The sequence below is a fragment of the Cariama cristata genome, unplaced genomic scaffold (assembly GCF_000690535.1).
Source record: "Cariama cristata isolate BGI_N322 unplaced genomic scaffold, ASM69053v1 scaffold33369, whole genome shotgun sequence".
Lineage (NCBI taxonomy): Eukaryota > Metazoa > Chordata > Aves > Cariamiformes > Cariamidae > Cariama > Cariama cristata.
Genome location: NW_009637992.1, coordinates 1 through 25,998, shown reverse-complemented (window position 1 = coordinate 25,998; position 25,998 = coordinate 1). Strand labels below are relative to the sequence as shown.

Here is a 25,998-nt window from a genome sequence, read left to right as displayed (position 1 = left end):
TAGCTGTATTAATACAGTTGAGACACTGAGTTTTTCTTTTTTCCACACTTGCTAAATTTGTAGGCTAATAGCTACAAAAGCTTCGAAATAGCTTTTGTAGGACTGAGCTCGGCTTCTAGATTCTTGATGTTAATTTTCCACTCCTTAACCCATAGACACTTGGACAGCACTGTTGGTTAGTATTGATGCTTGAATTCAAGAAGTTATTCGCCAATTCATATGTTACTTTACTGATTCATCAGTGTTGGCAGAAGTTAAAAGTGACAGCATGTTCATGTGACTATTTCTGTTAAAAGCAGTTATAACTGAAGACAGTAGTTTATGAGGATTATGTGTGTGTTTGGCTCATAGGACAACTTTTCCATTTTTTTAAAAATGGTATTCTAAAATCTTGCAACACTACTCAAGTCATTCAAATTAAGTTATGGTTGGAAAGAGGCAGCTTCACTTCAGAATGGTATCAGTTTCAGACTTCTATAATCAACTGTTTAATGGCTTAGAAGCAGGTTCTTATCTAGTGAAAAAGAACATGATAGACATATTTGAAAGATTAATGTGAAGTATTTTCCCCTATATTAATTCTGCAGGCACAAAAATCTCAAACCAAGAAATTCAGGTCAACAGGGGCAGGCACCACCTGTGGGCCAACAACAGCAAGCAGCTCCAAAGCACAAGACAAATGAGAAGCAAGACAAAGGGGATAAGCCACAGAAACGCCCTTTGACTCCTTTTCATCACCGTGTATCTATCAGTGATGATGTTGCCATGGAGGCAGATTCAGCAAGTCAGAGGCTTGTGATGACTGCACCAGACAGTCAAGTGAGATTTTCAAATATCCGAACTAATGATGTAGCAAAGACTCCTCAGATGCATAATGCTGAAATGGCAAATTCACCTCAGCCACCACCACTTAGTCCGCACCCGTGTGATGTAGTTGATGAAGGGGTAGCTAAAGCTCCTTCTACTCCTCAGAGTCAACATTTCTACCAGATGCCAACACCAGACCCCTTGGTTCCCACAAAAACAATGGAAGACAGACTCGATGGCTTGTCTCAGCCTTTTCCAGCTCAATTTCCTGAAGTTATAGAGCCTACAATGTATGTTGGTACTGCAGTGAATTTGGAGGAAGATGAAGCTGATACTACTTGGAAGTATTATAAAGTTCCAAAGAAAAAGGATGTGGAATTCTTACCACCTCAGCTTCCAAATGATAAGTTGAGAGATGATCCAGTAATACCTGCTGGACAGGAAAACGTAACATCAGTTACAGAGTAAGTAGTGCTTAATACTATAATAACAACGTGAGAAAGTGAGGAAACTGAAAGGCCGAAGGCAGTAGTTTCTCGGTATAAGGAAGCTTGTCACTAAAGCAAAAGGTTGTTCTCATCAGCTTGAGCAGTAATGCTGAGTGTGTGAGCATAAGCGTGCTGTCCGTGTACAAGAAGATAATATTTGTGAAATGTGAGCACAAAGCACAGTCAAATATGTAGTAAGACTTTCCAGCTTTTTTTCATTAGAACACTGATTTAGCAGATGGCAGTGAAGTGTATTTTTCTACTGTAAAACTAATCTGTAGCCAAATTATGCATATTTGGGACTTACAGGGTGTGTTGCGCCACACCCCCCCCACCCCTCCACCCCCCAAAAAACCCCCAAACCCACAAAACTTTCTTAATAACTTTCTTATTTTAGTACTTGCTTTCTTCATTATTTGAAGAAAGCATGAATGGTCTCAGCTGCAGGCTTACCCTGTTAAAGATAATGTTTCTTCTACCTCAGTTGTGCTCTTGTCTTTTCAAAATCTAAGAGCTCTACTGAAAGCTGGATTTTAAATGGTTGATGGGAACAATGAGGAAGCTAATCTGGTTTCCTGGAAGTCTGCAACTACTTTCTGATATCAGAAATTTCTCTTTGGAATAAGTAATGTAAACTGGTGTTCTTGCACATGGTGCATCCTCTCTGTGTTGTTGTTCGAAAGGCTTAAGGATGATTTGAGATGAACATTCGAAGAAGACAAGTGACTGGTGTGTCTACTGTTACTGCTCTTGGACATCAGATCATATGGGAAACCCTCGTTCATTAAACAGAGCTTGTCTAACTTGAAGAAATATTGAGACAATCAGTCTAGATCCTTGTTAGAACCTCAGCCTTAAAGCTACAGGAAATGTATCTGGGAACATTTATTTATTTACTTTATTTTAACATAAGCTAATACTGTCTTAAAAGAAAGTATGTGTTGTCTATAGTTATTTTAAAAAATGTTTTTGTTAAATAAGTAGAGTTTACTTCTGAAAACTAGTGTTTATCTAGCACCAGGTTTTAAAATGTTCTGCTCTGCTGCTCTCTGTTTCAGTCAGGAAAAAGAACTTGTCACTTTTTTTGATACTGCCTAAATTTATTAAAAAATTGTGGACCTTAGAGTCAATGGAGAAAAAGAATAACACCTAGTGGTTTTAGTGTTTAAAATTTAGATTTGAGCTCTGTTTTGCTGCAGAATGAATCAACATGGATTTTCTTTACCAGTTAAAGCAAAAACAAACTCCCCAAAAAAGATCACCACCACCAAAAAACCCCCAAACCGTCACCAAACCAAACAAAACCCATAAGAACAAAAAACCTGAAACAAAACCACTTGGCCTTCTGGGTTGTGTCTCCTTTCTTGTTGTACTGCATAAGAAATTCTTCCTGTCATCCATCTTTTACAACAGTTCCTTGTGAGGACAAGCCGCAGGAAAGGGATGGTAATGGGAAGCAATAGGTGCTGACAGGGCTGTTAATGGCAGTGTGAACTTAACATGATTTGGACCTGGATGGAGAGGTGACAGTTTAGGGTTGTGATCGAGGGATTAAAAACCGCGTCTCGAATGCACCCAGAATTGCCTCCATCGGCTCACTTGCTGTTGATTATTTTTGGTCCAAAACTTTTTTTTCTGTTCAGGTGAAAGGAGACTCTTAATGTGATCAGTATCAAATTATTGTAATTTTTTTCTCTCTCCTTTTTTTTGGGGTGGGGGGGGATTTAGTGTACTTAATTTCTGGTAGAAGAGTTGAAAGAGCTACTCACAAGACTGAAATTTTATGTTGATTTTCTGTTTCGTTGCTGGCAGTAGAAAGCCACTGATGGCAGTCACATTGACTTTGCTGCATAGGAATGCTGTGAGAAGTAAATATGCGCTGTAGTTGTTGGTCTGTTCTCACACGCGTTTTCTCAGCCATATCTTTTGTGTTCGCTGTTTAAGAGTTTACATTAGCTAGTGCATGTCTCAGCTCTCTCAAGATGTGCATTTATAGGATTTTTAGCACTTTTTTTGCCTTTAATTTATTTCAGCCAACCAGGTAGAGGAAGGTCTGCTGTACTTCAAAATTTTATTTTTCTGTTCAAGACATGGTCTTTCCTTGTATGGATTCTAATTTGATTTAACAATTTATTGAACATATTTTTTTCCCGTGGAGTACCAGACTGTTAACTTCTCTTCCTCTGTGGTGGTCAAAAATACTGGAAAGTGCTACTTGCTTTTGCTATGTATTTTTTCTGGTGTTTAATTTCTTGTTCCTAGAAAGTCATTCCCTTTTTTTTTTCTTTTTTTTCTTTCTGATCTTTGCGGGATTTAGAAAAGAATAAATCGTCAACTCCATCAGGTGCTACTCTAGACATAAGCACCAATGGTGCTTGACACACTGGCACACCCATTGCACTGTTGTCTGGGGGCAGTCGTGCTGTGGTGGTCATGCCTTAAACAAGATTTTATTGAGTGTGGATGACCCGCACAGATAGATTTGACAATGTTGTTGGCTGTGAGATGTTTCTTTGGAAAGGTTTTTTTTAGGAAGTCTTTTGACAAAGTAAAACTGTTCCTGTGTCTTCTCATACCACGTAGTTGACAGGGATGTACAAGGTAGCAAGGAGGACTCTGAGGAATCACCATGCCTTTTTATGTGCAGAATTTCAAGGTTGAACTCTTTGAATTGTTCTGTATCACGCTTTTCTTTCTTTCCAGTCTCTCAGAGGAGAAATGTAAGCCTATCTTATTTTAAACTCCAGATTAGTGTCTGCATCTAGGCTGTCAGAAACAAGCCCTACTAATTGTGAGACACATTAGTTTCTTATGGGATAGCATTTCCTTTTGGATAGAGGCTTGAGAAAGGAAAGAATAGGTATGTTGGAACTTATGTTTGGTCTTGAAGTATCCCTCTGTAATCTTCATCCTTGCAATGTCCCTTTTTTGTTTCACGTGTGGGACTTCCGTAAATGCTTCTCCGTGGTCATTCTGTTGCTAATTGGGAGGAAGGGGGTCTCGGAGCAAGAAGAAATTGTGTACCTGCATCAGTCTGACACTTCTGAAATACTTGTCTTGTTTGAAGGAATACCTTCCTCACATGGTGCCTTTTGTATACCAAGATACATAAAATAAAGTTTGTTTAGGGGCAGTAGGTAGAGGGGCGTATGTACAGCTAATAATCATAACGTAGTTTTCTACTTGCCAATATCTGTTTTTGCTGCTGCAGTGTTATATCTGTGAAACTAATAATCCTGATACAAAAACTTAATTTTTGTGTACTTACCAACTCTGTTTTTGGCTCCAAATGTTAAGAAAAGAAAAATGCTGACAAAGGCAAATGTGGTTTTATTCTCATTAGTAAATTAGATATTGGTGTGTTGCAAGCTTCATTTGTATTGATGTGATATAAATGACCACTAGACATAGCGGCATTTTTGTGTGCTTTGGTAGTTAGTTATTGCTTGGGTTTTTTGGATAGCCAGGCTTTGTGTACAGCAGAGTGTTGGTCTGTTTGTGTTAGATGCAGCCGGGTATTGGGAGGGTTGACATACTTTCTACATTTAAATGAATTAAATGTTCAGAAATAGATTCTTAAAATATGGAAAATTCAGGCTTAATCACTTCTTTCTGATCGTTTGTTTGTACATGGATGGAGAATGGCGATGAGTAATTTTTTAACCTGGTGAGTTTTTCTTTTAGTGGTTATAGATAGTTTAATACATTTGTACTTTATAATATGACAGCTACAACCTGGGATAAATTACTAATCTTTATCTGAATTGACAGTGCTTGAGGAGAGATGGGCAGAATGAATCACATTGCTGTATCTGACATGTGTAAGGTTATATTAAATGACTAATGATTTAATCTTTTTCCCGAGAAGTTTTCTGAAGCTGGGGTGAAAAGGAGGAAAGTAGCAAGGGAAGATAAAGTTGTTCTTGTACAGATTGTGTAACAGCAAAAATATTTCCACATAATGAATGATAAATAATATTTTGTGATTTTTACTTCTCTTCTGTTCAGATTAATGGTGCAATGTAGGAAACCTTTAAAGGTTTCAGATGAACTGGTGCAACAGTATCAGAGTAAAAACCAATACCTAGCAGCAGTAGCGACGGAAGCTGACCAGGAACCTGAAATCGATCCTTATGCCTTTGTTGATGGTGATGTGGAATTCTTATTTCCTGATAGTAAAAAAGATAGACAGAACACTGAGAGGGAAGCCGGAAAGAAACACAAGGTGAGTAAAGGAGTGAGGATACAAATCGGTGATGAGATTAAAACAAATTGCTTTAGTCACCAATATAATTTAAATTTTTCTCTGTGTATTTAGAAGTACATTAAAAAAAAAAGTATTCTAGCAGAAATGATCGATGAAATTATGCAGCATGCCTCTAACTACACGTGAAACTTTTTTGCCACACTGATGGTGCTACTGGATTAGGGTTTATGGCTTATACTGGGAGAACACTGCTGGATCAGAACAGAAATTGGTCTTATTTGGTAGTCTTTCTGTAGAAATGGGTGATAGCAGGTGCTTGGGGAAGGGAGGAAGAACAAGGCAAGTGCTTTGTTCATGTGTGGAAATGTTTGGGGGTAGGTGAGATGAACTCTGACTAGTTGCCTGGACAGTGAATTGAATTTTTAATTATTTTTTTTCTTGCGCTTTAACCAGTGCCAATTATATACAGCTGCTACTCAAAACAAAAGTACACCCTCCAAAAAAGGAGAAAATATAACTGCATGGGGAAGTAGCATGTTGTCTGTATTCCAAGCTTCCTTCTCCCTGAGCAAGTACCACTAACCAGACCCCCAGACTATACCTCGCTGAGCTGGAACGTTAATGAGAACCTGATACTTGTGATATGTACAAGAATTCCCATAGGGAGATAAATTGCCCCTCACCTCCCTGATTAACTTTAAGTAAACTTTCCTACCTTTTTTTTATTAATAGGCTGAGGATGGGACATCTAGTGTTACAGTTTTATCCCATGAAGGAGAGGATGCTATGTCTCTCTTTAGTCCTTCTGTCAAGCAAGGTAAAGAGACTTCTTCCCTGCCTGCGCGCTGCCCCCCCGCCCCCCTTCTTGTAATTGTGCTATGTTAATGATCTCTTGAGTAGTCAATAGATTCTAATAGGCTACTAAGGTTTTACTTTATGGTTTGTATTTCCCCTAGAACACACTTTCTTTTTTTTCCCCCCGCCCCCAGCTGTGGAAATAGCTCCTAAGATGTCTTTATTTTTCTTAATGAATATATACTGCCAGTGTGTTTGTAATGTTTGTTTTTCTTTATAGATGCCCAACGTATTGCTGCTCATGCTCGCACTGCATCAACTAGCCTGTTCCATGAAACAGACTTAGTGGTCTCTTATACTGACCTTGACAATCTCTTCAATTCTGATGAAGATGAACTAACAGTAAGTGATGTGCAAAAGAAATGGCAGCTGCTAGACAAAAAGCTGCAATAATCAAGTGTGTCTTTTTGTGCTTTTGAGGTTTTTTTGGCATTTTTAGGAGAGGTTGCAAAACATGCATATAAGCAAGTGCTGTGACTCCTCTGTTGGAGGACTGGTTGACTCATACAATCATATTTTTGATACAAACAAGCTTTTGATTTACATCCTTACTATACAGACAGTATATGCTTCTTGAATATACTTTTAGTTACAATTTTACATATTCAACACTGGTACTACTGCTCTTTTCCTATGGTCTAGGTTCTGTTTAAGTAGTCAAAACAAAACAAAAACTTCTGAAAGAGAAGAGGCGTTTAAACACGTGGATGTTCTACCAAATAAGCTGCTTCATTGCAGCAGCTATTATCTTGGAACAGTTTCTCTTGCAGTCTCTGATAGCTCTGAATTCATTATCTTTCTAGTTTCTATTTCAATACTGTTTGTAATCAGTTGTCTTTTCTGAACAGTACTTTGCTTCATGCTTAATCCTAAATCCCCTTACCCAGACAGAATGCCCATCAACTTTAATGGGAGCTGTAGCTGAGTAAGGGCTGAAGGATCTTAGTAGCCATCAAAGGTCATCATTATATAAAGCAAGTGTATTTGCTCTTAAACATGAAGGCTCTTATTTTCTATAGACTTTAGTACTGTCTAAACATTGTAAAATATCTCTTGTTCTTTTAATTTCAACAGCTTTTCTTCCCTGTACCTCTTGTTCCAGGATTTGTGTTTCTCTATCTTTTCTATTCCTGTTCATGTGGTAACATCAGTAATGTTAGCATGGCTTTGGGAGTGTGTATGTTTTTTTTCTGATAGATTGTGGGCAGCCCTATTTAGCTTTTTTAATACGTCTGCTAACAGGCTGAGAGTTATTTTATAACTGGTCTTTCATTTTAATAGCATCACGACTTGATGGGAGAGCATTCTCTTGAGTTACAAGTATTAAGGGAGCACAAGTGTAACCCCAACTACTAGCATTGGGCTTCTAATTTATTTTAATTTTTCTAAATATTATACAAAGTTTCAGCTTTGTATGTCCACTGCACATGAAGTTTCTTGTTAGCAGGAAATACGAACCATGTGTTCATGTCCAAAGTGATTTTATTACAGTACTTCTTTTCTTTCTTAGCCTGGATCTAAAAGAACAGTGAATGGCGCGGATGACAAATCCAGCTGCAAAGAGGCAAAAGCAGGAAATCTAGACCCACTGTCATGCATAAGTAAGCTTTATTTGTTTTTTCTAAATAGAATACTAACTCTAAACGTTTGATTGCTAATATGTTGTGGGAATTTGAAAACATACGCTTCGTTTACCCTGCTGAAATTTTAAGACAAAGGAAATACTTCAAAATGTTTTCATGCTCTAAAGCCTACTTCTAATCTGAAATTAGGCACTGCAGATCTCCATAAAATGTATCCAACTCCACCTTCTTTGGAACAACATATTATGGGATTTTCTCCAATGAACATGAACAATAAGGAATATGGCAGTATGGACACTACACTTGGAGGAACAGTACTTGAAGGGAATAGCTCTAGTGTGGGAGCTCAGTTTAGAATTGAAGTAGATGAGGGTTTCTGCAGCCCCAAACCTGCTGAAATAAAGGTAGGTAGTGCTGATAGTCCTGATAAATGTTTCTAATGATTATTGTTCAGTTTATTACTTAATCCTGAATAGGAACTGTGGGAAACTAAGTACAATTTGTAACTTGTCTCCTGCATTATACTGGGGTAGGTAATGCACGTTCTAGTAAGTCGTATATAGTATTTTCCCACTTAAACTTCAAGAAAGAGTAATATGTAATTAGCCGTTAGTAAGCTGAAGGAATGCATTTCAGGATCTATAGTTCATTGTTTGTTTTGTGTTGACATGTTGCTTTTTGGAGAACCATGGGTGTGAATGATGTGTGTATAAATCTAACTTTCTCTTTTGAAGCTATATCAGAATTTAATATTAAAGAACTACTGCTTGAACTTAGTCACATTTTTTTGAGAAGCATTTTAGTTGCTGAAGTAATCTAATTTACATGCTAATGCTTTACCATGTCTAACTTCTAGGATTATTCTTATGTTTATAAACTTGAGAATTGTCAAGCTTTAGTGGGATGTTCCATGTTTGCACCACTGAAGATGCTTCCCAGCCAGTGTCTTCCTCCCATCAAACTGCCAGAAGAATGCATTTATCGCCAGAGTTGGACTGTGGGAAAGTTGGATTTACTTCCTCCGGGACCTGCCATACCATTCATCAAAGATGGGTATGACCTGTGCCACAAATGTTTAAGCTTTGTAAGGTGGTCAGCTATCCACAGTGTAGAAAGTACCTCTAAATTTTCTTTTTTTTTTTTTTTTTTTTTAAATCTGTAATGGGAAATATTTGTAAAGACACATTGTGCTTATACAGCTGACAAGAGCCTTTAAAAAAATCCTTATGATTAAACTGTAAGAGACTCTCTTCTCAAATAGCTTCTTAACTGTGCATACATTTTATTCATTGTCTCATTTAAAGGTTTCTTGGGGAAGCTTAGTAGTGCAAGTCCAGTTTTAATAAGTAATGAAGATAGTAACAATCAAGATAAATGTAAACTTGGGACTTTGTTTTTGCAGTGGTGGTGTAGGCACTGTAAGGGCTTAGTGGGTGGTGCTTCTGTTTCTTAAATTATTTTCTTAAATAGCAGTAATTTCAGCTGTATTGGGACTAGGAAAACATTTCCTTTGATTGGAAACTATGCCCAGTGTGACATTGCCTGGTAACAGTAGTACTGCGGTAGGCATTTCTGTAATCTGCATTTGGTAGTGATGGTCTTGCCAACAGTTCTTCCTGAAGAAAATATTTGTTCCTCTTCTGCATTAGTAGCCGGTATAAATGGATTAAGCAACAAGGAGGCTATATATTTATTGATAAAATTATATGAATATTAAATCTTGGAGTAAATACTGGCATTGCTTCTGTTAGGGTCATTGATGAGCAATATGTTTCCAGGTCTCATTAGCCTTATTGGTCTTTGGAGATACTCAGCTGCTGTTAACTGTTTCCAGGTAATGCTTTCCTCGTGGATCCAGCTGTATCTGCTGTTGATAGACTCGGTGTATTTTCTTGGAGTGTGTCAACACAAACGTGTAAATAAAACATGAACAAAAAAGGCGTCCTTTAGACTCCATACAACCACAGAATTTATAATTTATTCTGACCACACTTGTTTCCTGGAAGCTTTGTGCAAAGGAAAAGACGAAAGGAGGCGGGGAAAGATTCTTTCAGTGCTGTCAGTGGGAGTCCTGTAAAGTCATTTAGGACAAATGCTCTTAAAGTTCCTTAGGGAATGAAAATCTTGCTGTGGATTATGAAAGACTAGTTTAAAAAAACCAATGTTAATTAGGAAGGTCCTTCTTTAGAAATTTGAGACTTAAACTTCAAAACCAGTATGTTGTGTACTTAAAAGTATTTCCTTCTTCTTGTGGCTGCTATTAGTGATGGAAGCACTATGGATCAAGAGTATGGCCCTGCATACACGCCACAAACTCATACTCCGTTTGGGATGCCACCAAGTAGCGCACCTCCCAGTAACAGTGGACCTGGAATTCTCCCTTCTCCTTCCACCCCTCGTTTCCCAACTCCTAGAACACCAAGGACTCCTCGAACACCTCGTGGAGCTGGTGGACCTGCAAGTGCACAGGGTTCAGTCAAATACGAGAACTCTGATTTATACTCACCAGCTTCCACACCATCAACATGTAGACCGCTTAATTCTGTTGAACCTGCAACTGTGCCTTCCATTCCAGAGGCACACAGTCTTTATGTGAATCTCATCCTCTCAGAGTCTGTAATGAATCTTTTTAAAGACTGTAACTTTGACAGCTGCTGCATATGTGTTTGCAATATGAACATCAAAGGTGCTGATGTTGGAGTTTACATTCCTGATCCAACACAAGAGGCCCAGTATAGGTGTACCTGTGGTTTCAGTGCTGTTATGAATAGAAAATTTGGCAACAGTTCTGGGCTGTTCCTTGAAGATGAATTGGATATTCTAGGACGTAATACGGAGTGCGGGAAAGAAGCAGAAAAACGCTTTGAAGCTCTCAGAGCTACTTCTATTGAACATGGTGGTGGAGGACTGAAAGAACCTGAGAAACTGCCCGATGAGTTAATACTGTTGCTGCAGGATCAATGCACCAACTTGTTCTCACCGTTTGGAGCAGCAGATCAAGATTCCATTCCCAGAGTTGGTGCAGTTAACAGCCTGGTACGCGTAGAAGAAAGGGATTGTTGCAATGACTGCTACTTAGCCTTGGAACATGGACGGCAGTTCATGGACAATATGTCAGGAGGGAAAGTTGATGAAGCACTTGTGAAAACTACTTGCTTGCACCACTGGTCAAAAAGAAATGGTAAATATTGAAAAGAGCATATTTTCTACTTGTCCACCTATGAATTTTTTTTTAAGGGTTTGATTTTTGTGTTTTTCTTCTGTGAATATTGGATGCTTAATACTGTCTTTCCCACCTGCATGCTTGCATAAACTTGTATTTTAATGGGGTTCAGAATAACCATTCCTTTCATGTTCTGTGCCAGTACAATACAGCAAGCAGAGTGTAGGCCTTGATTACCATCAGTTGTAAGTTCCTAACATAAATTTGAAGTGTAATGTAAGACCACAGTAACTGTCCACAACACTTCACTAGGATTATTCTTTTAAAGCAGCTTTTGGTGACTGCATCTACAGAGGCTCTGTGGAATGAGTGTACATAGGAAGTGTAGGTGGTTCAAATGGTGACTGTATTGTCAAGGCTACTGTGGTAGAATTAAACAAGATTTATTATTCAGTTGGCTTTCCCCCCCTCCCCCTTCCTTAAGGGGGGGACAGTAGTTTAATGGCATGTGTGGCAAATAAAGCCTTATTGTAGCCTTCACTGTATGTTGGATCTGCTGGAGATCCTTGGACTTCCTTCTAGTGCCTGACCAATGATATACTGTCTCATGGAATATCCTTTATTCTGTGTATTTGCATGCTTCTCCTCTCAATAACAGTCTTTTCAGTTAGCATCTCTAGCAGGTTGAACAGTGAAATATGAAACTTCAATAGCAGTTAGCTGTGATTCATAGTTGTTAATGAGGATGAGGAGGACTAACAGTAAAAGACAGCTAGATTTCTGTGTATTGGTGGGAGATGAAGTTTAAAAGCCTAGGCTATAGATAAATCAGTGTTTTCAGGCACCCAGGAGAAGACTCAGTGTTACTGTGACCTTGGTATTTAGGATAGTAAAGATACTTTTAAGTGGAAGGCTATGAAATTATAGCCATACCAAATTTTGTGTCAGCCTTTTATTCTTAAACACTGTGCATTAAATGGCATAGTGGTGGCAAGCTGATGAAAGGGCTGTGACTGTTGGAGGCTTCCCTCGACTTCTGTGAAGTGAGCACTGGGTGGCAGTCTGCCTAACCCTCCTTTATTCGGAGGGAGAATCCTGTAGTTAAGGGTTGTACAACTTGTTTGTAATTTTTTTTTTCTTTAACTTCAGATTTCCCCCCCCCCTCCCCCAGTTAAAATCATAAGATGGTAAGGCTTTCAAGGGAAAAAACTTTACTGGAGGGGGAAAAAAAAAAATCTTAAAAAAAAAAAATATCCATTTGTGTTTTTTATAAGTGGCTGAGAGGGGAAGAGGGAGAGCTCTACATGTGTGTGCTTAACTTTTTATATCATGGCCTTTGGGTGGCCTTCATGTATGTTTCAGGAGAGAGTGACTTTGTGTAAAATTAAGGTGGTTTAGGATTCTGGGTTCTTTGAGGAGGGCTTTATTGTATCCTGTTGTTGCAGTAGGCCTTGACAATTTTTTTTTTTGTCCATTCAGTTGTAGATGTGAGCATGCAGTGTTCCCAGGACATCCTTCGTATGCTCCTCTCGCTCCAGCCAGTTCTTCAGGATGCAATTCAGAAAAAGCGAACAGTCCGGTCTTGGGGTGTGCAAGGCCCCCTCACATGGCAACAGTTTCACAAAATGGCTGGCAGAGGCTCTTACGGTAAACTGCTGTGTAGACTCCTGTCTGTTAATCTCTACTTGATCCGGCCACCAAACCTCAGTGTCTGGATTCTGTTCAGCCTATTGGAATTCTAAACAGCATTTGACCTTTCTTTAAATTAACCAGAGCTATTAGACAGGGGAGAAGTCTTCTCTTTAGAAAAACAGAAAACATGTATATTCCTCAAAACAGCAAATGATTTAGATATGTGTATTTAAAATTAACAGCTTCAGTTGCACTGTTTATATACACCTGATGCTTCCCCAAGTCAGGGACTGAAATTGCAAAGATGGTTTTAATGTTAAAACAGTAATTGCTCTGTGTTTTTTTCCTCAAAAGAATGACTCCACTTTAATTACTCTAAAAATAGCGTAGTTAAAAATACTAGCTTGAAAAAGTGTGCTTTATTGGTCAGTAGTTTCAGAACTGTGTTGAAGATCTGAGGTTATCCTGTGTGTTGTCTATGATAAATATTTGGGGTGGCCAACATGTGATGCACATTTACAGATACAAGGTAAATTTTGTGCGCTAAGATTTAAACTGACTTCATTAGCATATGAGATTGATTTACCACTATGTCGAAGAGTGACCTTTCACCAGCAGATCTTTTGTAGCTACATTTAGAACATGGTAATTATACATTTAGGGTACATGTAAATGCATATTTTTAAGTTGTGGTTTGTTTAGTTTTGTGTGTGGGTTTTTGTTTGTTTTTTTTTTTGTTGGTTTTTTTTTTTCCCCCTTCTGTAGTCCTTTACATATCTGCTTAGACTACATCTCTTCCCCATCCTTTCGATCACTCTGTGGGGAAGGCTTCTGGGACAATAAAGATCTGTTCCTGATTGACTGTATACTGATAGAAATATTGAACAACTGTGGAACAACTTCTTGAGACCCTGAGAGATTTCAAATAAAAATAATTAGCTGATGCTTTTTGGCAGAGCGTTGGATCATACATGCAGGTTTTTCATTTGTGTCTGTTAAAATGAGAATGATTCCATTTATAATCCATACTACTTCCTGTTAGATGCTGGGAATGCTAGTTTCTTTTTCTATTCATGTTTCCTAGAAGCAGAGTGTTAATCTTAAGCTTTCTGCTTTAATATATTGGAAAATGTGTCTTGCTTTTCCAGGAACTGATGAGTCCCCGGAACCACTGCCAATCCCAACATTTTTGTTGGGATATGATTACGATTTTCTGGTGCTGTCTCCATTTGCATTGCCGTATTGGGAGAGACTGATGCTGGAACCTTACGGATCTCAAAGAGATGTTGCTTATGTTGTGGTGTGCCCTGAGAATGAGGCTCTGCTGAATGGAGCAAAAAGCTTCTTTAGGGATCTGACTGCAATATATGAGGTACATTATTGATGGTAGTTAGCAGTGAAATGGGTTTTTAAAAGACTGTTTCTAATACATACTCATAACTACTTATCAGGCTTGTCTCAGATGATATAAACGCTTGCACAGAATGCTATCTTGGAAAGCTGCTAGAAAGGATTTTAGGAATGGGCCCTTGGAAGATAAGGGTTCATGCTGCTCACCATTCCTTTTAGTAATAGCTGTTTTCAGAGTCTTTATCTGATGAACGCCACTCAGTGGTAAAACTCTGCATTACCACTTTAATTGTTTTAGCTACATTTAATTAATTAGTTAATGCATCTATTCATTGGATTGTGATTAAGATTAGGGTAGATGATGTGTCAACCTGTTTTTCTTGCATTTAGGAAAACCTAAAAGTAAACCATAAAATCACTATACAATATTTCATACTGGTGTAGTATCTTAGAATTAAAATGTTACTTTGCAATATCATAACTAAAACTATGAGTTCTCAGTCTTTTTATATATATGCTCCTTTGTGTGATATTCAACACTTTTTAAGGCTTACAAATCCCTTATCTTGCATCTTCTATTTTACCTTCTTTGTAGTCATGCAGGCTTGGTCAGCACAGACCTATCTGTAAGTTACTGCCTGATGGGATCATGAGAGTTGGACCTACTGCTTCAAAGAAACTTTCTGAGAAGTTGGTCACAGAATGGTTCTCGCAGACAGCTAATGCCAACAATGAAGCATTTTCCAAACTCAAATTATATGCCCAAGTTTGCAGATATGAGCTAGGTATGAACTTTTTTTTTTTTAGTGTTTCTTATTTCGTAGAATTACTCTTACTCTGTTCCAGTAGAGGAGCAGGAATCATTGCATTTATTCATTGAGTCTTATTGTTTGTTGCAGTTTTCTGGTTTTAAGCTTGGAGGGGAGGGGGGCCAAGAAATCCAACCCCCCCATATATTTAAATATGTGCTAAAACAGCTTCTTATCATCTAGCATTATTTTCAGGGAATGGCAGTGTTGCTGCCTGACAGGGACTTTGGTTGTCTTTTTGTATTGGTGACTTAAATTCTGAAGCAGTGATTTCTAGCAACTCAACATGGCTGAAAAAATTATTTTTAAAATAGATTTCTGGATATTTCTGAAAGAGTCCTATGATACTAGTAGAATTTGAACATTTAATACAGGTATTTTAAATTGAGAGGTAAAACGTATGCTAAGGGTTTGTTTTCTGTTTTGTTAAAACTGTAGACTTACATAGATGAAGTATGCTTAAAAATAGCTGCAATATAAAATTTATGATTTTTTTCTGGTTTTAGGTCCTTACCTTGCTTCTCAGCCTTTGGACAGTTCTTTACTTTCTCAAACAAATCTGGTCCCGCCCTCCAGCCAGCCGGCCTCTGCTCTGCCCCCAGTGACAGCTAACACTGGAAATCCTAACACTCCATCGTCTGCTCCTGCAGCTCCCACCAGTAGTACTATGACAACGACATCAAACAGTGCCATGTCTTCTGCAGCTACTACAGCGAATTCAACGTTGACTACCACTGCCCCATCATCCTCTTCTGCCAATGTAGGCAGTGGGATACCAACAAGCAAGCCTTCTTCATTTCCACCTTTTAGCAGTATGAACAATACCACTTCTGCCTCCCTGCCCACGCAGACTGCAACAGTCCAAAATGGGCAAACGGGAGGACAGCAGCAACAGCCAACACTGCAAACAGCAGGGATCTCTGGCGATACTACTTCAGCGCCTGCACAACCCCATCCAGAGGTTTCTGAAAGGTAACGAACTGCAGAGTCAAACCTTCTTTGGCTGAAAAAACTCCAAACCCCTCAGCTCAACTTACGTGAACCTATTAATACTGCTCTTGTCCCCTCAATAAAAATACTGTATTTCTTTTTTAGTCATCAGGCTGCTTTTTAGGGAGAATGAGAGTTCATTCATGGTGGAGCTGAACTTTTTGGTTCCGATCTTAGCTGCAGTTCTAATTGCAACACAGTATCGTCTGTGGTACAAAAATAAACTTTCTCTTTTTTCTTCTCTCTCTAAAGAGAGAAGATTCACCGAACAACTGATTTCTATATTTTTAAAGTGTGGGAGGGGAATAGATAACTGTCACCATCTTAAAGTTCTACTTTCTGTTATCAAAGTTATAGTAGGAAAGACAGTTCTTACTAAGACTGACCTTGTAGATATTCTTGTTCCCCAGTTGAAGCAATAGAAATATGTGCTGTTGAGCTTCTGTAATAAAGAAGGCTAAAGAAAAGACAAGCAATACTGAGTTGCTGATAAGCTCACATACAAAAATTAAATAAAAAGACTTGTTTCTTACACCACAGTTGACTCAAAGGTCTTTCAGATTAATATTTGACAATTTGATCTTAGTTTTTGAAGTAAAAATAAATAATTATAAAACTTAGCTTTTTGTAACTGGTTTCAAAATTTCATTTCCAGCACTATGGATCGTGATAAAGTTGGAGTCCCTACAGATGGAGATTCACATGCTATCACCTATCCACCTGCAATTGTAGTTTACATAATTGATCCTTTTACATATGAAAAAAAGGATGAGAACAGTAGTTCATCTAGTTTGTGGACACTTGGACTTCTGCGCTGCTTTCTAGAGATGGTTCAGGTTCTTCCTCCTAACATCAAGGATATAATTTCTGTGCAGGTGAGCCAACTTTTATAGAAACATGCCGAACAATGTATCTTTGGCTGTGTTTTGGAGGCAATAGCGCCCTCAAGGTGAAAGTTTCATTTGCTTTGTAAACATTACTTAGAATTCTACAGCTGTCAGATCATTAAGGTTATAGTTTTTAGAGCAGTTTGGGTGTTATTAACCAAAACCAAATCCTGTAGTATAATTTCAAACTCATCAGTTTTATCTTGAAGGAAATGTAGTGGCCTGCTGCAATAATGAGTGAAGTATAGGAAAGCTGCTTGTCCTATCACTGGAATCTGTGCTGCCAGCCTGACCCTGCTGGGCTTCAGACAGTGCTCCTTCCTGATAGACATCCAACTGTAATGTCGTCAGCAGCTGCAGAACTAGTTAACAGAAGGCAACTTTTTGGAGGAATCATTAAGATTCTATTCTAAACAATTCTTTTTTTCTCTGAAGAAAATTTCCATGATTTCCGAAGTTTCCAATAATTGCTTTGGAAGAAGTGGCAGGAGATATCCAAGAACCAAAGAAATTTGATTGCAAAGTAAAATTCTAAAAGCAGTGTACCCAAATACTGTCTCCAAAGCCATTTAATCTAATGATGAAACAGTAACTTTTTTTCCTTTCCCCTCTGTAATCTGTTCTAGATCGTCCCATGTCAGTACCTTCTACAACCTGTGAAACATGAAGACCGGCAGATTTACACTCAGCATTTAAAATCTTTGGCATTTTCAGCTTTTACTCAGTGTCGGAGACCTCTTCCAACTTCCACCAATGTGAAAACGTTAACTGGCTTTGGCCCAGGTTTAGCCATGGAAACTGCTCTTAAAAGCCCTGATGTGAGTATTCTGCATATTTACACAGTCACATTAAGATCAGAGAAATGTCCCTGTTTATTTAATCACTGGTGTCTTTCACATTAACTAACTGGAGTTCTTAGGAATAATTTCTTCCTGAAACTTCATTGTCTGTTCTGTCATCTTTATAGAGACCTGAGTGTATTCGACTATACACCCCTCCTTTTATACTGGCTCCTGTAAAGGACAAGCAAACAGAACTAGGAGAAACTTTTGGAGAAGCTGGCCAGAAGTATAACGTACTTTTTGTGGGCTACTGTTTGTCTCATGATCAAAGATGGCTTCTTGCATCCTGTACAGATCTCTATGGAGAGCAGTTAGAAACCTGCATAATTAATATTGATGTACCGAACAGGTAAGAACTACTGTTAAATTAATTTTTAGCATGTATATCTTCTTTCATTCACCTGAAGAATTAGTTTGTTTATGATGCTGTAAGAATAACTCTGACTTTTGTAGACTCACTATATTGCAAAACTAGCTAAAGCAAATGGTTATTTTCTGTATTATGTGCATATTGTTTTGAGTTAACTTCTAGAACATTATTTGGTTTCATGTGATTCTTGAGCATTTTTGTGTGTGTGTTCATACTCCCCACACACACTTGCTGGCTTTTGATGTCAGTGTTCGAATGTGATTAATCAAAAAAAAACCACAAACAAACCAAAGTTGCAATTGATGTACTACAATACTAACATTCTTGGCTCCTGCGAATGTTCAGATTAATACAAATAAATTCTGAACGTGGCAATAAAAACTTCTTGCAGATGAGTTCTAGTTTTGTTTTCCCTTTTTTCTTAATTCTAGAGCTCGCAGGAAAAAGGGCTCTGCCCGCAGACTTGGTCTTCAGAAACTCTGGGAATGGTGCTTGGGACTTGTGCAGATGAGCTCTTTGCCATGGAGAGTTGTAATAGGCCGTTTAGGAAGAATAGGACATGGGGAATTAAAAGGTAACCTTAGCATTTTTAGAGTCTAAAACTTCATTTGAAGCTTTCATTTTTCAAAAATATAAAGTGTCTGTCCCTGTTTCTAGAAGAAAACTTAAATAATTCTAGAGTTCCTTTGTGTATTCAAAACTTAACACATGTGAAGTTTGCACCATACACTTAACGTGTAAAATGCATTTTCTGCAGCAAGCGCTGTTCTTCTAGACAAACCTGTGTTCTTTATATCCTCAGACTGGAGTTGTTTGCTGAGTCGCCGAAACCTTCAGTCCCTCAGTAAGAGACTAAAAGACATGTGCAGAATGTGCGGTATCTCTGCTGCAGACTCTCCCAGCATTCTCAGTGCTTGTTTGGTGGCAATGGAACCACAGGGGTCCTTCATTATTATGCCAGGTATTTGAGAAACTCTCTCCTTCTGTTTTTTGGCAAGTGAACTACTAGCTCGCGTTTAGCAAAACTAAGGAAATACTTGATTTCTCTTCCAAAGATTCTGTATCGACTGGCTCTGTATTTGGACGCAGCACCACTTTAAATATGCAGACATCTCAGCTGAATACCCCACAGGACACATCATGCACTCATATACTTGTGTTTCCCACATCTGCATCTGTGCAAGTAGCATCGTCAACTTACACCACTGAAAACTTGGATTTGGCCTTTAATACAAACAACGGTTAGTAGATTGGATTTGTTCTTGTTTTAAAAACAAACCAACCGTCAACCCTCATGACTTCCCCTATGATAAGCATAAGACTGTTTGTTGTAATGAACCACAAGATTTATATGGAAAATCTCTTGATAAGAATGTGTTGCCATATCCTGTATGTAGAGAAACTATAGAAATTCACTGGTCTTACTCTTTTTCAAGATGGAGCAGATGGAATGGGAATCTTTGACTTGTTAGACACTGGAGATGATCTTGATCCTGATATTATAAATATTCTTCCTGCATCCCCTACTGGATCCCCTGTACATTCTCCAGGGTCCCACTACCCCCATGGAGGTGATATGGGCAAGGTAACTATTAGAGTAAATACAGAGTTGTCTGGTTTGTTTGGTTGTTTCCATCTGCTAATTTCCTTTTGTGGAATGAAAGGTTCCTATGAAATGTTTTGAATTGATCGGATATTGGATTGTCTTTGCAAGATTCATGTAATGCTTGGATATTTCAAAATGCTTTGTGTTTTGAAAGCTACAGATAATTTCTATTAAGTTTGTGCTCTCCTAATATTAAACCATTGGCTGTTGTTTTACAGGGTCAAGGTACAGATCGATTGCTTTCAACAGAATCTCATGATGAAGTAACCAATATACTGCAACAGCCATTGGCCCTTGGTTATTTTGTGTCAACTGCCAAAGCAGGTCCATTGCCTGACTGGTTTTGGTCAGCGTGTCCTCAAGCACAAAATCAGTGTCCCTTGTTTCTTAAGGTACTATAACTTCAGCAGGCTGTACAGCCATCTTCCTGGACAGTCTGTCATAGAAAACTGTGCGGTGTGTAGAGATCTAAATTATAAGAACTGTTACATTTAAAACAAAGTTGGTGCATGTCTCTTGGAATATATCTGCTTTTGTTTCAAGAGAGGTCAGGTTTTAAATTTTTGAGCGTTAGCTTTTTATGTTCATCTTTTTTTAAGGGAAGAAAAATGATTAATGGAAGTAGGAAATGTTCTGAAGGGTTTTGCTCTTCTGATGATTTCTGATGATTTCTTCACGGTAGTCTGGACTCCTTTCTTTTTCTGGCTTTGTGCTTTGGTATTTTGTAAGAATAGGTTGAGTTTCTGTACAGATCTCTGGTTAATGCTTGACTCCCGTGGGGACTGGTGGTAAAGAGGGAAAAGTACACAAGTGTAATGTAATACCACATTTACACTGGGTAAAAAAAAAAAATAAATCTCTTTATTGCACAAAGCATAAAAGCTAGATTTGCCCTGTTGGCCGTTGCCAAGTGATAGCCATTGTATCATCTGTCTGGATATTGTCTGATCCCCTTATCTTTTTATGGCACAATCAAGACATACTTGGCACATTTAAGGTTATACATTAGTGTACAGAGAAACTTTCTGTATTAACATTATTCATTTTGACTTAAATTAGCTTCTCCTAATACTGTGCTTTATTTGCTAATGATGCAGATATATCTTCTGCAGCCTTATTTGTGTCTGGATTAGCGTTTCTTCTTGGCCTAAGCTCAGCTGTGGCTTTGATATGAGACATTTTTTTGAATAGAGGATTTATTATTTACCCTAAGCAGCTCCATATATGGAATATAAATAGACCAATCTTACAGAAAGCAACTGAACTATCAAGTCTGCATATTGCTAGACATCTTGGGCAACTTGAGCTGCTTTTTTAATAACCAGTTCATGTAGCAAAGGGATTAAAAAAAATTTTACTACTGGCACTGTGCTTTTAGGAGAGATCTGCATGCATTTTCTTTGTATTCTGATAATTCCTGAACTTGTTGATGGCCTAAGGAGATAAGATTTGTTTAGGCTTGTGTGTCAGAGGATAGAAGGTGACTGCAAGGTGCAGGGCATCAATAGAGAGGGAAGAAAATATGCTGTAGTTGAATCAGACAGTAACTGCTAGCATCTTCCTCCTTTTCTTAGGCCTCTTTGCACCTCCACGTGCCTTCAGTGCAATCAGACGAGCTACTCCACAGTAAACACTCCCATCCACTTGATTCTAATCAGACTTCTGATGTGCTCAGGTATTTATGATTGATCACTTGCAAAAAATATTGTGCATTTCATTTGTAATAGTGCTGCAGTGAAGCTATGTATTTGTTTATTTTTCTTGCTGTTAGTTTTTTCTTTGTGCTGCTGATATATTGTCTCTGTGATATACTAAAGATAGATTCCTGTGCTTTGAGTGATTAAAAGATGGCTTTGTCACAGAACAGTGCAGTTAAAACCAAACATCTCTAAGCCCTTCTTTAACTAATCAGTGTTGATTTACAACTGAAAATACTTGAAAGACAATGAATTCCTCAAACTAGAAGAGAGTTTGAGGTGTAATACAGAAGATGGTGCATAAATGAGTGGCAGATAGCTATAGTTAAGCCAGAACGTTGCATGGCAATCTTGTGTCTTGTGGAAATACTGAAGTGCTGAAGTACAAGAGTCTAGACTCACGTAAACATAGGACACTTGTTGAGAAAACATCAGATTTTTTTTCTTTGTTTTTTTAATGTATGAACTTCTTGCCATTAATTAAGCATAGACAATTAAAATGACAGTTTTTCACTGAAAGAAACTTCAGCTTTGAACTGCTTGTAATAATTCTGACGGTGTCTTATTTCAGAATGTTGGCAAACCTATTTTATGTTTTTAATGCCAAAGAAACTGGATTGCAGTACATTAGGGCTGTAAAATACTGGTGAGAAAACCTGTTGGCTTGATGGAAGCTTGTTTGCTTTTCAGGTTTGTTCTGGAACAGTACAATGCACTCTCCTGGCTAACCTGTGATCCTGCAACCCAGGACAGACGGTCGTGTCTCCCAATTCATTTTGTGGTGCTGAATCAGTTGTATAACTTTATCATGAATATGCTGTGATCTTCATCTGAATTTTGGAAGACAAAAATGAGGAAAAGGGATATTTCACTGCAGGACTAAGTTACAGTTCTTCTCAGTGCAAGTTGTTTGCGATGGGGTATGAATCTTGTTACTTCCAGCAAATATTGTTTTGACTTGTGAGAGGGGCATCTGTTGCCCTGCTGTCTTTGAGTCATTGACTATGGGGGACGCTTTAGAATGATGATCAGAAAGTGTATTATAACATTTTTAGTAGCAAAATTAACCATTTTTCCCCAGCCACAGTATTTGTGAAGAGTAATGAGCCATAGTACCCAGTCATGGTTAATGAATATTAAAAGCATGGAGATGAGAAGAAACATGAGGAACAATAAGTTTCAACCTATGGCTTCAGAACATCAAGATGTTCTTGTATTGGATTATAGTACCTAGTATTCAAAAATGCCTGCATCTCTTATTTATTGTAAGTTTTTAAATGTATAAATTGTCTTATATTTCTTAACCTCTTTTATAAAAATTTTCCTAGAAGGTTTATACTGCCTTCTTGCTTTAAAGCAATTGGTCTAAAATATATGTAATCGTCTTAATTAAAAGTTGCAGTAGGTTGCTTTTAGAGTATTATTTTTTTGTAAGGGGTGGGTGGGGACAGTAAATTTGTATTGTCTTGATGTACAGTTTAATGGGGATAGAGGGGTTAATGTCCATACCATTGTGTGTGGGGGATTTACAGCTAAGCTGTAGTTGCAGAGTACATGTACAGTAATGAAGTTCACTGTGTTTATATAAATTGAAAAGGTACCGGGTCTTACAACATTTTATATCACACCTTTACAGAGTAACAATGGCAATATATAAGTGATATTGTAGGTGGTTTAACTTGTAGTGAGAATAAAAAGAATAAACTCTTCAACTGAAGTTTGTGTTATGGTTCAGGGCTGTGGCTAGATTGTCAGATCTATTTCCAGTATACAAGTTTTAATATTACAAGAATATCTATTGTGCTTTGTTGTTACCTAGATATTCTTGGCACTGTGGTAACTGCATTGTTTTCTTCCACATTTGTGATAAAACGTGAATCTGAGGCAGAACACACAGAAAACTCTAATTGTATCCAAAGTCTCCTGTAAAGCTGAAATTTAGCCCAGCTCTAGCCATTTTACAACTGCAAAAATAGTCAATCTTGACTTTAAGATTGGTGTGTGTTTAACTAAAATGTGGTGTATATAGATTCTCAGTGAATTCTGGTATTCAGATTTTATTCCACTAGTTAAAAAAAACAGCACGAAACCCTGAACATTTTCCTTTTTCATGTATTTTTGGCACTGTGGTGAAGGGCCCAAGTATCAGTGTGTGGCCTTCCCCATATCCCCTTTTCAGGCTCTGGCTCGGGCATGTGCCAAGGAGGCTTAGCCCTCCCTAAGGAAGGGACTGACAAATCACAAGGCTTTCATAAACGTCTCCCTCTATCTACGGTCACCACTTTTTCTCAGTAGTTTCCTTCCTTTCTCCTAGCACATGCCAAATGTCTGATGCTGCTCTAAAATAGCCCCTACGGGTGCTGAAGAGCAACTGCATATGCTTTTTTTTTTTTCTCTGGGTTCCTCATCTGACTGCCAGATAAAAAACTTAACTCCTGCAGTGCTCACGTGAGCCTGTTGTGATAACCCGTGTCCTGGGTCTTAATGCTGTCCGTCTTGCTGGTTTAAACCTTTAAAGGAGCAAGTTTTAAGATCTGTTTGTGCACCCGCTGTCAATCCTCTACATGGAAGAATTTGCTTGCGTTGACAAAATTTACTGTGTTAATGAAAATCATGTTTCGTAAAGGCAAAATACCTGCCTGAGATAATTTTTCATATAAGCAGTCTCCTTGAATCATGTATATACAATATTAGCAACTTTTTTGGTTTTGTATAAAGAAGTTGTACAATTGGTGATGAAAATTTCCAGTAATTTCTTCAAAATAACATGAGTGCAATCAGAAGTTAGCATATTTTGATAAATAAGAGTTAAAAACTGGGTCTGTCCATTACTTTATCTCGGTAACAGTAATGCACTGCAGATTAAACAGCACGTTATTGTCTTACAGAAGGTTTTTTCTCATTCGGCTGAGATTTTTGAAGTGGAAAAGTGCTCCTAAAACTGGAATTTTCAAAGCGTATGTCCTATCTTTTTTTTTTTTTTAAACTTTGTTGCTAAGTGGTCATTTTTAACCCTGGCTTAGTTAGCCAAGTTCCAAGGGCTGGGTTTTGATATGGCTTTCTTTGTGTTAAATCTGACTTGTATTCTTAAAGGTAAGTGAATCAGCTGCCTGAACATTGGTGTAACTGTATTTGGTTACCTGGACCACGGCCTTCCCTGTGAAACTCTCCAACTGTGAAAGCTGACAGTTTCCCACTCCCCCCACCCTGAAAATGCAGTTAAAATAAATTATAATATTGTAACCACTAGGAAAGATTAGGAAGGCCATTTCTGGAGTGATAGTCACAGCCGGCAATGTACATATCAAACCGGCCAGCACCAGGGAGCCAACTACTACCTTGGGCATACTTTTTTGTTAGCTACTTTCATTTAACTATTTTAAGTGCACATAATATCTGGTTTATAAATAAAATTGTCACAATCCAATAACTTGGGTTCTTTAGCAAGTACAAGCTTAAATACTCAAAAATTTCAGCTATAGCTTTTCAAAATGGTCTTGCAAGAAAATACTGTTCCTGGCAGTGCTCTGTTAAGTAGCTGTGGAGGTTTACCTCCTCTTAATTATCCAATGAAAGAAGAATCCAAGATCCTTCCATTCCGATTAAAAATATGTGTTGTAACCTAGCTATCACTGTATTTAAGCCATTTAGTCACCTTTGACTCACTGCTATTTGAACTAGATTTCTGAAAACCCTGTTGTTAGACCAGCAGGCCACCAATTGTACTTGCAAACAACCCTTACATTTTAAAGTAGCTGTAACATTTAGATCTTTCTAACATTTCCTGAAATGAAGATAAATGAATTTATATTTAAATCCTCAGCTATGTTCTTACTTAGCTGTCAGTTATGGCGCAGATTATTGTATTTCTGTATTTACCTCTGATGGTAATTTTAACTTCATGTGTTGCTATGAAGACTTGCAGATGTCTTTAATCAAGCACTATTTGTTAATACTGTAATATCAAAATATTATGTTGCATTATTTTAAAGCTTTCAAAAATAAGAGTAAAATGTTTTAAAAAATGCTATTGCACCATATAATTTGCTGCACAACAATATGGCACAGCATATCAGTCTGTTTTGATAGTAATGCTGCATAAACAATGTTTTGATCTGGGTTTCTTTTGAGAATTCATTAGTTAGGTGACATTGTACAACATCACTGTCTCAACCTCCAGCTGGGAAGGTTTTTGGTTTGGCTTGGTTTGAAGTAAAGGACCCAGGACTATGCTTCATACTTAAAGGTTTTTTTTAATTATTGTTTGTGGGTGTACTTTTTATTTTCAGTGGAGTAAAGCTTAATTTACAGTAAAACTGGATTTGGGACCTACCACAATCCTCAGGGTCACTTTTTCAGGATGTTACTAATCTAGTTTTAGGTTTTTCCAAGTAAACTGGATGTGAGGACCTTGCAGAGTGATTGGGTTGGGATGACAGCCTGTGGCCTCGTTACTGGACATGTCACCTTCCCTGCCCCTCCCAGCACGGGCTGGGTCACTCTGAGGGCGCCATTCTACTTTCTCACACAGCCACCACACGCCATGGGCCAAGTCGTCGTATTTATCATGACAAAAAAAATGAAAAAGCGATTAAGGAACAAACACTATTGCTGCCGAATGCCATAAACACTGAGTTGTACAAATTGTGATTGAGGAAATGAAAAAGGTTTATACTTTTTAAAAAAATTTCAAATGGAATAAATTATTCATG

At 38.0% G+C, this 25,998-nt stretch overlaps 1 protein-coding gene across 1 annotated transcript in view; it reads left to right on the top strand.

Moving 5' to 3' along the window:
* Nucleotides 1–22,655, top strand: part of MED13 (mediator complex subunit 13) — a gene marked incomplete at its 5' end in the record, with an annotated part of 55,029 nt that extends 32,374 nt beyond the window's left edge. Inside the window, 22 exons of the mRNA XM_009708556.1 lie at nucleotides 588–1,271; nucleotides 5,304–5,520; nucleotides 6,235–6,319; nucleotides 6,578–6,699; nucleotides 7,868–7,958; nucleotides 8,130–8,344; nucleotides 8,797–8,993; nucleotides 10,205–11,121; nucleotides 12,583–12,750; nucleotides 13,884–14,107; nucleotides 14,681–14,870; nucleotides 15,401–15,866; nucleotides 16,540–16,759; nucleotides 17,398–17,589; nucleotides 17,739–17,962; nucleotides 18,415–18,557; nucleotides 18,786–18,944; nucleotides 19,039–19,224; nucleotides 19,420–19,568; nucleotides 19,808–19,981; nucleotides 21,164–21,264; nucleotides 21,977–22,655. Coding sequence (XP_009706858.1) covers nucleotides 588–1,271; nucleotides 5,304–5,520; nucleotides 6,235–6,319; nucleotides 6,578–6,699; nucleotides 7,868–7,958; nucleotides 8,130–8,344; nucleotides 8,797–8,993; nucleotides 10,205–11,121; nucleotides 12,583–12,750; nucleotides 13,884–14,107; nucleotides 14,681–14,870; nucleotides 15,401–15,866; nucleotides 16,540–16,759; nucleotides 17,398–17,589; nucleotides 17,739–17,962; nucleotides 18,415–18,557; nucleotides 18,786–18,944; nucleotides 19,039–19,224; nucleotides 19,420–19,568; nucleotides 19,808–19,981; nucleotides 21,164–21,264; nucleotides 21,977–22,109 — 5,257 coding nt within the window. The remainder of the gene's footprint in view (nucleotides 1–587; nucleotides 1,272–5,303; nucleotides 5,521–6,234; nucleotides 6,320–6,577; nucleotides 6,700–7,867; nucleotides 7,959–8,129; nucleotides 8,345–8,796; nucleotides 8,994–10,204; nucleotides 11,122–12,582; nucleotides 12,751–13,883; nucleotides 14,108–14,680; nucleotides 14,871–15,400; nucleotides 15,867–16,539; nucleotides 16,760–17,397; nucleotides 17,590–17,738; nucleotides 17,963–18,414; nucleotides 18,558–18,785; nucleotides 18,945–19,038; nucleotides 19,225–19,419; nucleotides 19,569–19,807; nucleotides 19,982–21,163; nucleotides 21,265–21,976) is intronic.
* Nucleotides 22,656–25,998: the final 3,343 nt, after the last annotated feature.